General features: G+C 38.4%; 1 protein-coding gene across 1 annotated transcript in view; it reads left to right on the top strand.

Annotated features, from left to right (window-relative positions):
- TGFA (transforming growth factor alpha) overlaps positions 1-15,433 on the top strand; it is a 93,752-nt gene extending 78,319 nt beyond the window's left edge. The window contains exons 4-6 of the mRNA XM_077469452.1: positions 496-645; positions 2,939-3,048; positions 7,812-15,433. Coding sequence (XP_077325578.1) covers positions 496-645; positions 2,939-3,048; positions 7,812-7,819 — 268 coding nt within the window. The 3' untranslated portion in view covers positions 7,820-15,433. The remainder of the gene's footprint in view (positions 1-495; positions 646-2,938; positions 3,049-7,811) is intronic.
- Positions 15,434-15,887: the final 454 nt, after the last annotated feature.

Raw genomic sequence — 15,887 nt, 5'->3', positions numbered from 1 at the left:
CGTATTAAAATCCATTCGTCATGATCAAATGCACCGTCACATCAATTCTTCAGAATATCCCCAATAAAACGCATAACCTTTGATTATCTATATTGACAAGAGCTATGAAAGCTCAGCAAGGATAAGATTTTATGTACTTCTAGGTCATTTACTTGGCTACTGTTGCAGTTGTTTGCTTGTGTGAATGAAAAACAATAGAGAAAAATTTCACTAGACGGTAAAATGTATCCTTCACCTACAGGCAATGTAGACGAGAGAGGGAATTATTATTCACAGGTGCACAATTATATTACATGTATATAGTGTATACATATTTTTTTAAAATATTTTTGTAAGTGTAAATATTGCATATGAAATGTCATATTTACAATTTTCAAGTAGGTAATGGAACTCTAGGCTTCCTTTCACATGTTTACCAGGCTATTCATAACTGCATTTCTTAGGGAAAAAAAAAGGATGCTCATTGAGTTCCCTTTTTATGTTTTTTTTTTTCAGATGTATTCCAGGCTATGTGGGTATACGTTGTGAGCATGCCGACCTCCTGGCGGTGGTGGCAGCAAATCAGAAGAAACAGACTATTACTGCACTAGTAGTGGTGTCCGTGGTAGCCACAGCTCTGCTGATTGTTGCCTGTATATTAATGCAGTAAGTAAATCACCATCTACTTCAACAAGATTACATTTTACTTCCTATCTGCCACCTACTTTTACATTTTTTTCCTGAAAGGAACATATGATGCTTTGTATTGACAGACCACTTTTGGTACCTCTTGGCTACATTTTGGTACCTTTTGGCTGTAGTACCCTAGTGTGGCCATTGTTAATTCCTGGTGCCTAATGTGTGTAAGCCTTGCAAAATACATGTCCCCTTGTGTCTTAAAATGTATGTAAACCCTAACAATACATTTCTTTTATTTGCTCCCCTTTTTTTTCTGTTTAATACACAATTGAATGCATTTTGTTATACATGTTCAACAAGTGCGGAAAATACCTGTTGGTCTTGTCAGAAATTCAAAGCTGTTCTTTGCTATCTCTAGCAGTATTATTAGCTCTTGTAGTTCTTATCTTGGATTACAAAACGATTAGTCCTTAAATTGTGGAGAAAGGGAAGAGATTCAGTAGTTTAGAAAAAAGACAACTGGGCAGGGCTGACACTATTGTATGCCGTTTTAGTCTACAAAATTTGTGTCAGCGTACAAAGGGAAATTGGGAGTTGAATGCATTTCTGGCATTTGTATTTTTCTGTACTTGAAGGGTCTTTAAAGCAGGAGTCTCAAACTGGTGGCCCTCCAGCTGTTGCGAAACTACAAGTCCCATCATGCCTCTGCCTGTGGGAGTCATGCTTGTAACTTTCAGCATTGCAATGCCTCATGGGACTTGTAGTTTCGCAACAGCTGGAGGGCCACCAGTTTGAGACCCCTGCTTTAAAGGGTATCAACATGAAGAAATGTGCATGTATTGCAGAGATGTACTGTTTTGTTGTTTTTTTGGTGCAGCTGTGCATAGTAGCCAATGACCTTGTAGCTTCAGCTTGTTCAATTAAGCTTTGACAAAAAAAAAGCTGGAAGTTGATTGGTTTCTATGCAGAACTGCACCAGATTTTGCACTCTCCAGTTTTAGTACATAAACCCCATACTTTTTACCAAATAACTCATAAATTAGCGTGAGTATTTCTTAAAATGAATTTACTTTTTAACATGCGGTTTACGTAGGTTGCTCTATCGCTGAAGGCCGCGTTTTGTCATCATTCATATTGAAAAAGAATAACGACTAGTAATTAAAAATCTGATGAATCCCACAAAGACAGGGTTACCTTAAATCCTAGTAATATGTGTGTAATGTTTTTACATGCTAGCATAGCCCTATATGCCGGCTTTCGAAATAAAGATCCTAGTAAAAAGTCAACTATACCCAAACTGCCCACATTGTGAAAAGCCCTTTCCATGTGTAAACCGGGGTCTTCATTACTATTTTATAAGACTGTATGTTAACAGAGAAGTACAACCAAAGATTGTTTGACTGTACTTCTCCTATGAATCACAGGAGTGCAGCTTGTCCTGTACTTCTGTGACCTGTTTTCAGCAGACAATAGGCTGAAGCCTGCACTCAGCTGACATCACAGAGCCGGTCCATGCTCTGGGGAAAGATAGCGACCATATGGTCGGGATGCCCCGGAGACTGGACAAGCACCCAGCTCAGCCCCTGAGAACCTGAGCCAGCCACTCCCATCCCTTCCACAGCCAAGAGTTCCAGTGAGCACAGGGGGAGGGGGCAGAACAGAGAGCCGGTGACTGACAGTCACCAGCTTTCTGCTCATGGAGAACTGAGCGATCAGCAGTGTTTGACTGCTCAGTTCTCTGCCAAAGAGGTGGCAGGTGACAGACACAGTATCATACTGATGTGGCATTCGCCTAGATAAGTATAATTTCTCAAAAACAAAATCCCTAAACTCTCTTAAGTTGGCCATACAGGGCGTGAATGTCGACCAGTTCCTGCTGAATCAGCCAAAATCGGCTCTGTCGGCACCACTCGGCTCAACAATAGTTGTTTTTTTGAAGGAGCCCCATGGAAAATTGTTGGCTGAACAGTTAACTGCATCCAGCCAAATGTTTAACATGGATTGAGGAATCTATTAGATTTCTTGCATTCAGCCTGGAGGTTGAACAAAGTAAATCTATATATGTCTATGGCTAGGCTTAGACCAGGTGATAGAGAAGGTACAGTATTCGAGGTCCATTTATTGACTGTTCACATACATTGGGAAGTGGGCAAGTTCTTTATTAGCATGCTCTAATATGTGTCCAATGCCAGGATGGGATGCTAAAGAAATTAAATCTCAAAGTTTTGTCCTATACAAGTCTGTTTGTGTTTCTGTCAGTTATCAAGGTTTACTTTTCAGCTTACCGTCGACTAACAATAGTTCCCTTGTGCTTTTGTAGCTGTTGTAGCTGGAGGAAACAGTGTGAGTGGTGTCGATCAGTTTTATGCCGACACGAGAAACCAGATGGTGTCTTCAAAGGAGGAGCATCCTGTTGCAAGTCAGAAACAGGTAAACTGCTAACCCTGAATGGGAGAATGATGGTTATTATGCCATTCACACTGTAAAACTGGGTGTCTGCAGACAGGAAGGGTGTATATTGCAATGCCCTTCAAGAGGGGGTGCGAGGAAGAGAAGGTAGGGGGTCATATGGGTAGGGAAGGAAAAGGGGCCTGAGCATGAGTAGGGGTGCAAGATCTCCATCCCCTCCTGGTCACCCACCCAGAAATTGGAGAAACAGGACGAGAATCCAAGGCCTGGAAGCTACATTTGTGAAGCCAGAGGGGACTGGTCTTTAAAGAAAAAGTAAGGAGTCTCACTCACTCTGTTCCTTCAGTGACATTGTCAGGTCTTCCATTTACTGGATTTCTATTATTATACCTAGCCAGTGAGATTTATTTGGCGAGACTGTGCTCTTCAATAGACCTGGAATGCTTGCCTTTTTGCAGCCATAAGGAGATATTTCAAAAGTGAATTTTTATACTTTTTGTTAGACAAATGTGTATCATGAACCAAATATATTCCTATCGAGAGACACACCTGTTAGGACTTTGTTTAACCATATCCCAAAATTCAGTCAGCCTTGGGTATAGAGTATCCTCCGACTTCCGATAGCTGTGTTTACTCTTTTTAAATCATAATCACAACAGAAGCTACCCAAATGACCCTGATCAAAAGTTTACACACCCCAGTTCTTAATACTGTGTATTGCCCCCTTTAACATCAATGACAGCTTGAAGTCATTTGTGGATGAGGCTCTTTATCTTCTCAGATGGTAAAACTGCCCATTCCTCTTGGAAAAAAAGTCTCCAATTCCTGTCAGTTCTTGGGCTGTCTTGCATGAACTGCACATTTGAGATCTCCCCAGAGTGGCTCAATGATATTGAGGTCAGGAGACTGAGATGGCCACTCCAGAACCTTCACTTTATTCTGCTGTAGCCAGTGACAGGTGGACTTGGCTTTGTGTTTTGGATCATTGTCATTTTGGAATGTCCAAGTACGTCCCGTGCTCAGCTTCCTGTCTGATGAATGCAAATGTTCCTCCAGTATTTTTTGATAACATACTGCATTTATCTTGCCATCAATTTTCACCAAATGTCATGTGCCTTTGTAGCTTACACATCCCCAAAACATCAGCAATCCACCTACATGTTTTGTTGATTCCTCTCCCAAGTGTAGCGATTATGGTCATGGCCAAAAAGCTCAATTTTGGTCTCAGCATTCCAAATTAATTTGTGCCAGAAGGTTTGAGTCTTGCCTCTGTGCTGTTTGGCTTATTGTAAGGGGAATACTTTGTGGCATTTGCATAGCAATGGCTTTCTTCTGGAGACTCAACCATGCAGTGCCTCCTTATTGTGAATCTTGAAACAGCCACACCACATGTTTTCAGAGAGTCCTGTATTTCACCTGAAGTTATTTATGGGTTTTTCTTTGCATCCCAAACAATTTTCCTGGCAGTTGTGGTTGAAGTTTTTGTTGGTTTACCTGACTGTGGTTTGGTTTCAACAGAACCCCTCATTTTCCACTTCTTGAGTAGAGTTTGAACATTGCTGATTGGCATTCTCAATTCCTTGGATATCTTTTTGTATTCCTTTCCTGTGTTAAACAGTTCAACTACCTTTTCTTGCAGATCCTTTGAAAATTCTTTTGCTTTCCCCATGACTCAGAATCCAGAAATGTCAGTGCAGCACTGGATGAAAGATGCAAGGGTCTGTCAGGAGTCCAAAAACTCATTGACCTTTTATACATACACACACACACACACTAATTACAAGCAAACAGATCACAGGTGAGGATGGTTACCATTACTAGCCATTCAAACCCCTTTGTGTCAACTTATGTGCATGCTATCATGCCAAAATCACCAGGGTATGTAAATGTTTGATCAGGGTCATTTGGATAGTTTCCGTTGTGAATATGATTTAAAAAGAGTAAACACAGTTGATTGATAATAAATGACTTCAGCCAAACACTAACCATGAGTGAAATAAAAGTTTTTGTGTTATCATTCATATTCTCTGAAAAATGGCCAAGAAATCATAAATTCTGCCAGGGTATGTAAACTTATGAGCACAACTGTAAGCAAAGAGTACCATTCAGTCTTGATTGATTTCATTTTGAAGAGATTACCTCTCACTCCCTGTTGTGTCTACAGGACCGGAAGTGATGGGAAATTTCTCCAATGGAACATCAACAGCAAAAGCAAAAAAATATATTTTAATATAGTAAAAAACCTGTATAATAAGTTTTCAAAATTAGAGCAGCTGGCATCCTTGTCTCTTCAAATTTTGTAGTACTTTTAACTAGCAATGTAACAGACAGAAGAAAGGGCTTTCCATGTATGCAGCATTTATTCAAAACCAACACGACATTTGCCGTACAGTGGAAAGTGGAAACCGGATGTTCTGTAAAATGGAGCCTGGAAGCCAGGGAGGTTCATGGTTTAGGGGGTGAAAAGGCCAGCTTAAACCATAAATCCATGGCATCTTGCCAAATGCAGTTAAAAAAGAGGTTACAGTATCCACAGGAGGAACGTTTAACTGCCGACGTGAAAATAACGCAGCCATTGTGAGGTCGAGTGAGATGGGGACTTGCACAAGGTTACTTTGTCTCTTATGGAAACATGTGGATATGTGGAAAGAGCCCTCTCCTTCCTGAGCCGCCGCATTTACACAAATGGTCAAATACATATTGCCGTGATTTCATCTCCTCCTTGCATCAGCCAAGTCACACCTGCTGTTTTCCAGTTTAATGTAAAGATAAATGGAACAGTCACGACATGATTCACAGATCCGTCACCATGTATTAAATTACTTCTAAGTCAGGAAAATATGTATCACTCTGTATTAAAGGCTCCAGTCAGTTTTGCGGGGCTTCTATAGAGAAAAAAAATTGCTGGCAGTGTATGACAGGTACACTTTACTTACAAACAGTCTCTCTGCAAAAGAACGCAATGACTGTAATCTGATAATTGCAGTGCGTTCCCATGTAGGTGAAGGGAAACTAGATGTGAAGAACGTAGGAGCCATTTTTGAGCATCAGAAAAAAAAAAGGTGTGCAAATATTTGCATTTCTGTCTCTCCCTCTCTCCAAATATACATTTATGTGCATTTATCTTTCTATCTTGTAATAATTATTTGCATGTACAATATGACAGATTCTCTCTGTTCACGAGCAGAAGTAAGCCAAGAAGTAAAACTAGACAGAGAAAGATTGCACAGGGTTGGTGGAACATCTTGGCCAAGGTGTCTTTCTTTATTGTTTACCAGCTCCGTGTTCTTGAACTGAGATCTGTTTAAAAAAAGCAGCCAAGGAACCATTCATGTGCATTTGTTGGCAGTTTGTCAGTTGTGGTATTTACCAGTAGGTTCTAAGGGTGGAGGAGAGTTTCCAGCTGTAGAATGGCTTATTAAACTGTTTGGAATCATTTCCAGTCCAGCTTTTAATAAGCTTGATGACACGCCTATAATGAATTTCCTATGTATTCTACACTAATACTGACCTTTAGCTTAGACTAATTCTGAAACTAACGTGATATTTGCATGAAAAGCATATCTATATAAGGATTCACCAAAAACATTATGACCAACAGCATTAACTATTAACAAAATAGAAAACAATATTTTTATTTTCTGCTATAAAACCTATCAAATACAAAATTAAGAAAATAAAATTTCAGGCCAAAATGTCTTTGGTAAAAAAAAGAAAAAATCCCAATAAATGTGTATAAGTATGGTTGTATGAAAGTTATAGCTTCTACAAACTATGGCATATGTACTGGAATTTTTATTTTATTTTTTATACCAGTAATGGTGGTGATCAACGACTTCTAGTGAGATTGTGCAGAGTACACTGGGTGGGAACTGACACTGACATTAATACAGTGAGCTCTGGGCTGTGATTGAAGACAGCCGATCAGCAGGTGCCAGCCCTGAATCATTGCAGTCACGGTGGGAGTCAGAAGGTGGGGGCACCTGCCCTGAACCTGGAAACGGGTACGTTGCTGTGCCTGTATGTGCTGCCCATTAGCAGGACAATGAAGGCAGGCGGGCATTACTTAAATCATGACTGATTTTCTTTAATGTGACTTGAACTAGTAGGACCTGAGTATAGGTCCTATAAGCAGATTTCACATTTTGTTTTATGTTGTAACCTGTTCTTTAGTTTCTGGACAACTGACCATCACACTTATATGAACTTGTTGGAGATTCTATTCTGTTTGATCTGTTGGAGATTCTATTCCAAAACCATATTCATTGATATACTGTAGACTTAGTTTCATTTATGTCTATATCCTCCGCGCTTCTGAGAAGAATTTCCACGAGATTTTGGAGCATATCTTTGGGAATTTGTTCCGGTTATACAAAACAGAATTCATAAGGTCAGGTACTGATTTTAGGCTGGAAGATCTAGCTCAGAATTGACACTCCAACTTATCCAAAAGGAGTTTATTAGGGATAAGATCAGTGCTCTGTAAAGACCACTCAAGTTCCTCCACGCAAAGTTCATCTTTATGGACATAGCTTTGTGCACAGGAGCATAGGCTTACCGGAATTAAAAAAGAACCGTTTTGAAACAGTTGCCATAAGATTGGAAAGGCACCGTTGTCTAAAATGTCTTTTGCAAGAAAGCATCTGTAATCAGTAGTTTGGAGGTGTGACCACATTTAGGTTTAGACATATACAAGTGTGATGGTCAGATATCCATGTTTTTGGTCATGTAAAGTAATACATAATGACTTATAATTTTCTCTAATTCTTTGTCTTGCTTTTTAGTGGTCTGAAAGAGATTGCAAGAGTCCAAAGGCAACTTCTTGGCTACAGAACATTACTGATCCAGCCTGTTCAACCAAATTCTCAGACTACAGCTGGGACGCGTTATTGTAACCGGACACATGTTGGGCTCTATGATGAGTCATGGGAACTCTTTTACCCAACGTCCCCTGCACAATGTGAAGCAGTGATCCTAGGAGGAGCTCACTTCACACTGGATATTGAGACGTATTTGGATTCTAAGTAGTCTGGGTGGATCATGGAGTGCTGCCAGCGGTGGATGGACTGACCCTATAAGTGTTGAGTTTATTTTTGTTACAAAAGGGTCTACTTTGGGTTTGATTGTTCTTTTAACGATCCATCTGTCAGGTGGGCCTTGAAAACATTGTGAGTCATTGCCGTATAGGCCTACCTATTGGCAAGATGGGCAGAATATTCATATTTTATATTCTTCAAAAAGACTGCAAAAGTGTTGCTTTACATGGACCATTCTTTAATATACCATGCTGCTGGCATTTCAGTATACATAGATATATATCTAGGGACAGCCTGGTGATATCCACAGGAGTAGAAAATCCATTTTGAGTTAATTTTTTGAAGAGCAGAAAGTTATTTTTATGTCTTTAAACTCAAATTACCTATACAGTGCATTAGTATTAACTTCTCATACAACCTTTTAACCTGGTCATAGTTACAGTTCTAGATAAACTTACGGAAGGCTTTAAAAACTGTTTTGAAAATATTCAGTCCTATGAGTCTGCCTAATGTACCTCCTTCTTCTAAGTTCATCATCTGGTCTCCTGCAGCATGTGTTATTCATGGCTTTGGATTGGATCGTCACACACTAAAAGACATTTGATTGCAGTATGGACATTGTGGACTTGTGGATGTTTTTCAATCTTGATGCTTCATTGTTTGATTCCATGCAGATTGTTGGGTGGTAATCCCACTACAAACTTCACTCTAAACTATTCTTTTTTGTCTGTAATATTCATATACTGTCTACAGAATGCAGGTGAGCCAGTTCAGGATTAGCAATAGCAGAAGTAGTGCTGGTAGAAGTTAACTTGTCCATAGCGTAAACATATTAGCGGTCAAACATGAATCATGCTCTGGAAGCATGCTACTAAAATGCAAGTTTTCTATATCCTAGGGTAGAACCTTTCCAAAAATAGAAAAGCAGAGTCATGTTTTAAAAAGTGGAAATGTCAAAAGCAAATAATATTCAGGCCTCTGCCTGACACCCTTAAATAATTTGTGTCAGTACCCACCTTTTCTACTGCATCAGTGTTTCCCAAGCACTACCCAGGTAATGCCACCTTACAATTAAAAATCGGCACATCTACTTGCTGAGGTCCAGTTAGAAAATTGCATTTTCCAAAATATCAACTGTAACAAGTACAAGCCCAGACAGCATCTTTATCCAAGCCACTGATTGCTTACACTACAATACAAATGTTGTCCTGCAAGACCTTCTGAACAAAAATGCAGAGCCACCAGTGATACAAGTTCCAGACCATGGGTAACCATGGGTAACCCTATACTAAATTTTTCTAATTGAGCAGAACAGCTTACACTGGCCAGCTGATTTTTTTTTCATGATAATGTTGAAGAAAGGTATTCCCATATAGACCTTTGAGGGTTGCTCAAAAGTTTATGCGCTTTTTTTTTTATACTTAATAGAGTTTTTAAAAAGTGCAGAAACTTTTTGAAGAACTCTCGTACTTTTTATTAATTATTATACATATGACAGCTAGAGGTGTTGAGAACCAGATAGTACTAAGGGTTGTTCATATTCTTAAACTATATTGGGGTTCTGTAATGCGGTCCATTTAAATGTACATGGCGCTGATCAGCATTCTCCTGTAAAGCCAGCCTAGCCTATGCACCTTGAGTTTAAACTGCCCCTTGTATTGTTCTATTATAAAGAAAGAAACATACTGATACAGCAACCAACATAAAAGTTACTGTGTTACTCCTCCTGCCCCCCCCCCCCCCCCCCCAGGTTCCTCCTCTACCTTTTGTGTGTTGGTCCCTACAGCACTGTTTTCCCTGTATGATATTGCTCCAGCAGCCTCCAGATTCTTGTGAGATGCAGTATTTTCTTGTTAAGAGCCATCGATTTCCCACTACCGGGACATCACATAATCATTGAAGGGTAATGGAAAGCATACATGAGTGTTCCAATACCCATCATGACTTATGTGTCACTATATTATAGTGTCAACTGGCTGCAATAGGAAAGCCGCGTGCAAGGCCTGAGAGGAGACACAGCATTTCTACGGAAACCAGAATGGTCTCCGATGTCTTCGTTTCTATTTTGGTAAGAAAAAATAACAGTACTTTGCAACTTTTTTTTTTTTTTTTTACCTCATTAATTTATAGGGCATCATTGATGCATCTATCTTATATGGGAAAACTTTTATTATTCAGTTAAATGCACCCTTTGATGTTTAATTGTTTAGTATTAATTTATGACATGACATTTGAATCACCGGTGGCGTATAATTCCTCATCCTCCCAACTGAAGTACATCTAAGATAGAACAATTATTTGCTAGAACAATTATTATTTTCAACTACAGAAGCCAATGAAAGCTAAAAAAGAAAGCAATTGTAAGGCTGAAATCGTGACCCTTGGCAAAATATATGCTTTATCTTTGTGAACATAGCTTCATATTAAATGACTTATACTACAAGAACTGTAAATGTACTACCCCAAAACATATCAGTTTACAGTAGAGGGACCGTTTAATCTATAAAGAAAAAAAATACAAAAAAGGGCAAAATACTTTCATGTAATTTGCTTTTTAGGTGATAGAAGTGTCATAGCTAAAGAAATGTGTAGCAAAATACATCAGGGAATACAGACTGGACATTTGTAAATAGTTGTGCTGGTTTGTTTTAAACAGAATTCAATAAAATTTACAATTTAATTAAATAAAGTGTGAACCTCACTGTATACAGTTTAATAGCCTGCCATGTGCGCTTCTCCAGTTGGCCGTTAGGCTGCCTATCTGATTTACCCGATAGGCAGCCATACAGCCAAGTGAAGGAGCTTGTACAGCAGATTAATAACACGGCTGCTTAATTTTAAGGCAATAGCCTAGTGTTGTCAGCCAGACACTGGAGGTTCTGTTACTGGTAGGATCTCCGGAATATAAATTTGCAACACGTTCAAAAAAATGTGTTAAAAAAAACTGTATACAGTGAGGCATGGGGCCAAACACATAAAAAAAAATAAAAAAAAAAACAATTTAGGGATTACAAACACTTACATTTTTATTTTTTTGGACAATTTTAAAAGTTCCCCTGTCAGATTAAACAATCTATTTTCCTGGGTTTCACAGACAGTTTTGATTTTATTTTTGTAAATTTTCCATGGATTTTTAGACTGTGTCTTGCTGGTCATACACTGATTAAAATGTATCCAGTTCAGCAGGGACCAGACGGATTTTGTTCAGTGTTTGGCCGCCCCCGCTCAACAGAAGTCAGATGTTTTGAATCCTGTCAAAGGGATGTGGTGGAAAACTTGTTGCTAATCGGTGTATTTTGACAGTGGTGGGTTCTGTTGTCAGAGTACAATATTCTGGCAGGGGGGATTCCGCCATCCACCTCGTTTTTGCGTATGGAAGAATCTATTCATTTTTTTCATTTAGCCCTCTGAACGAAAAAAAAACCTAACTCTGTATGACCAGCTTAAGGCTTCCTGACTCTTTGCAGACTCTCTGCCTATGCTCCTTCCCAACATTCATTATGTAAACTCCTCACATCATTATCACCCTTAAAGTGCATCACAAGTTTCAGCAGTCTTGAAGTTTTTGGCTCCAACCCCAGTAGACTCGTTTGATGCCTTATTTATAGTTTCGTTGTGGGCACAGAAGAAAATAAATTGTCCAGTCATAAATAATAGGTTTTATACTCCCACTATAGTATGCCAGGCATTATAGGAACAGCTGTTTTGTTCATGACATGACCCTTATGTGGTCTACATTACTGAGTTCTTTCCCACCTAATGTTTTCTCCTGTCCATTCCAAAGACATGACGTGTGTCTGAGGTCATAGTCACTGCAGGGAAGCAGGTTCCAGCATGTCTGATAATGCCAGTGTTTGGGAGTCAAAGGATGAGTAGGAAACCTCCACAGGGATACATCATACTTTTATTTTGCTGATAGATACAGTATAATGAAATTAAAGATAGAATAGAGATTGTCTCCGCAGCAATGGTGAACATTCCGAAAATGTGTCCTCTTGACTGAGTGTATGAAAGAACAACTGGCCTTGTTTCCCAGAACAACTCAAATCTTCAGTTTCTTCATACATTGGGAGACATAGAAGAGAGAAATGGATAGGCTGTAATAGTAAATGAAAGAGATCCGCCATCAAACACTTTCGGACTTGAGGTCCATTGTGTTTTTTGAATCGTTAAAGGACTGTCAATATTTTATTACATTACCATAATCTGTGCTATATCCCTGTAGTTTATTCATACCAGGCCCGTTCTGTGCTTTGTAGGTTACTGTACTCTAGGAGCAGCTCAGTGTCATAGTTTATGATATTGAAAACTGTAATGTTGTAAAGAATGAGCTAAAACACTACATACGATGAAACAATGCGTTTAGTCTATGTTGTTGCTGGACATGTAGAAGTGTAATTAAACAACACTCCTTTTTTAGGGAAAGCTGGACTCTTGGGACAGACTATACAAAAACATTAGTTAGGTTTTGAATGTAATAATGTCATCCAACCAGTGACACTTAAAGGCTAAGTTTACCTTTGGGAACATATTACATGTTCCACCCATTTTTGAGGCGGAACATGTAACATGTTCCCACTTCTGCAGAAGCTCCCAGATCCAAGCCCTCTCTGTGACAGCAGCCATGGGATCTTCTCCCCGCACCTGCTATCACTATTTAAAAACAACACGGTTGTGTGGGGCTCTGCCCACACAGCCGAAACATTCATTCACAAAGTTTTGAACTACACATACTAACATCCTTTGTGGATGTTAGCTTGTAGTTCCTAATAAACTGCCAGGTTATACTTTCATATATAATGCAGTAAATGAAAGGTTTTAAAACTCTAGTGTGGAGTAATTATGACAATAACACTACCAAAATATATTCAGTATATTAGTTTATTCTTCCCAAGAATACAGTTGAGATCCCCACCAGGATGGATTTTTCTCTCATTAGTTTCAGTGACATTTGTAAATCCTTAAAGTAGAACTATAGGCAAAATTTTTATTTTTATTTTGTATAGATCAGGGGAGAGTTATAACCCCTGATTTTTTTCCATCTGTGTCCCATTGGGGAGATTTACCTTCACTTCCTGTCCCATAGCCAAAACACAAAGGAAGATGAAATTCCTGCAATTTAAGGAAATCCCTTGAGCCCCTCCAGGTCACCAGAAGTAGTGTCACATTTGGAAGATGTCCCCTCTATTACTTTTCCGGTGACAACCCAAAATTTGGAATTTTCTTTTTACTTTCAATGATAACAGTAAACAGGACACATAGAGAGGGTGAATCTCCCTAATGGGTGTTCTAATCCATCTCCACTCTCAAAATTAAAAAAAATCTAAGTTTTGTCTTTTGTTATACTATAGACTACAACAAATATTTTCACACTGCCTCGGCATATAGTGAACTTGTTTCCAAAACTAAAAACCTTTTTCCATGTGAAACAAAATTCTATTTGTCCTTGAAGTCGTTCAGGGGTAGTTTTACTCCATCACCTAGGATTACAGTTGATCAATATGTAGGCCTTCACATTTAACTTCTGCTTACTCAGCTAGGTAGCCTTTACTATCTTACTACTATTAATCTCACCACTGGTGCAAGTGGAGCTCAGAAATACCTGCATGCTGTGTGTACAGTATGCTAAACGATGGACGAATGATTGCAGCATTTGGAAGCTAGATGGCCAAATCTTGAAGCCAGTAAACCATTTTATAAGTCAGGAGACAGAACTGCAGCGGTCTCCTATGTGACCTGCTGGTGTGTGGTACCATATGAAGGATTACTATTGCCCCAGTTGTCTGCATTATGAAAAAAATTATATGTTGTATGTTGTGTATGTCACTAGTTCCATTACTCAGCTCTTACACAATTGCTAAAATGCACCCAGCATTGACAAATATCTCTTTGCAGTTCATGATATGCTATTAGGGTGGGTTCTCCTACATAGAAATACAACTGACAAAATGGTTGTCTTTTCACATTTGTGTAACAAATAGTATTTATTGAAGATATGGTCTAAAATGCAAATTTTTCTACAAAAAAGTGTTTTTGTAAAACGTCATTTTTTGCAGCAAGTTTAGTGATGCAAAAGAGATATTTTAGCTGCTGTATCTGGTTGTACTCTTGTGGTTGGAATCATCTACTAGCATTTTACATCTCTCAAGGACTACATTGAGATCTTAGCATTATAGTTTGTTATATCTTTACCTGCCAAATGGTCTTACTCTGCGGTAGCTAGAGGAGTCTTAGCACTCCTGCTGCATTCTTAACAGTATACAATGAAATACCATCCAAGAAGAAGATATATAATGGACATGGCAGTTTGGTGAAGCTGAAAACCCAGGTGAAAAGCTCTTGCTGCTGTACTCTTCAAGAGATATTAGAATTTGGAGTGTGAGTAGAATGACCCGCTTAAAGGCTTTAAAGGGCAAATCCACTTTTTTAATATAATTGGCTATGCTGATTTTAAGGGCCAGGACAGCAAAATAATCAACTTTGTATTTTATTATTACCTGTATTGCTCTAGTTCGGGTATGCATAGGTTTTGGCATGTCTGCTGTGCCCAAATCAAAAAGCTTTGGTAGCCAACAGTCCAGTTCAGTATGGAATGTTCACATATGGCATTACATTGTGTCTACAATCCGGTATCAGCTGGAGCAAAAACGTCAACAATCTGTAAAAAGAATTATGGCAACATGGGTAATAAATATAATTTACCAACGGAATGTATGCTTCCCTGGCTCAGAATATAACAAAAGCTGTTTAAAAGGAAATTATCTTTTAAAGTTCACGTGTAATTGTTTTTTGGAGTGTAACGTAAGAAAGAAGTTGAGCAGATGCCACCATATGGACTATGCACATTACAGTGCTTGGGCTTGATGATAGGTGATTCAGTGAATGACAATGGGGGTGGAAGATATACGCATTGTAAAGGTTTGTTCCATACCTGGGACTACCTAAATGCAATAAAACCCAACAATACTGTTGAGGTTAGAGAAAGAACCTTATGGCTGCTGTCCAGTTTCATCCCAAAATGTACTCTGCAAAAAAGTCATTAAAGCTTCCTTGCAACCCTCGTTTAATAAAATATTTTTTTGTTAGTCCAACCCATACTTTCTCTTTTATCATATTCTTCTGCCCCAGGTATTAGCAACAAAATGTTCTTCTGATCTGTTTTTTTTTTTTTTTTTTTTTTTTTTTACTTTAACAAACCAGTCACTTTGTAGAAATGGTAACTTTAATGTATATCTTGCACTGAAAGAAAAGGTAATATTTAAAGTTTAATTTATTTGTATTCTAAATTAATTGCAATTTTGTGTAATTGTGATTGGCTGAATATTAGTTATTTAAAAACCCTTGGATATTAAACACCATTTTTGTACTCAGCTGTCTTTTTGTCTTCTGTTTATTTAAAATAAAATTAATAACTATGTTATAAACTGGAAGCATGTCAACAAATAACCTTTGCATTTGTGATTTAAAAAATATGCAAATAATAAAAACAGGAATCAAAGCTTTACCTAATAATATGCAACCACTTCATTCTGGTTTTGATTAGCCAATCCTAAAATAGTTATGCAACCTAGAATGAAATTCTACTTTTTCATCTTGCATAAAAAAAAATTCAGAGATACTTGTCCGCTATGTAGACTTTCTCCCATTACAGGTAATAAAAAATGGCCTTCATTACATTATTTACATGCACTGTGTACTGCAGAGCAGAATACAAATTCTTATATGTAATAGCATTGTTAAATTGTGACCTGCACTAGCAGGCAGATTAGCATGTTCTCCAGCAGCCACTATGGTCACTACATTGTTTGTTTGCCACTGAATACC

The sequence above is a fragment of the Lithobates pipiens genome, unplaced genomic scaffold (assembly GCF_037356315.1).
Source record: "Lithobates pipiens isolate NorthernLeopardFrog02 unplaced genomic scaffold, aLitPip1_a1.2 Scaffold_8, whole genome shotgun sequence".
Taxonomy (NCBI): Eukaryota; Metazoa; Chordata; class Amphibia; order Anura; family Ranidae; genus Lithobates; species Lithobates pipiens.
This window is presented reverse-complemented; position numbering and strand designations above follow the sequence as displayed.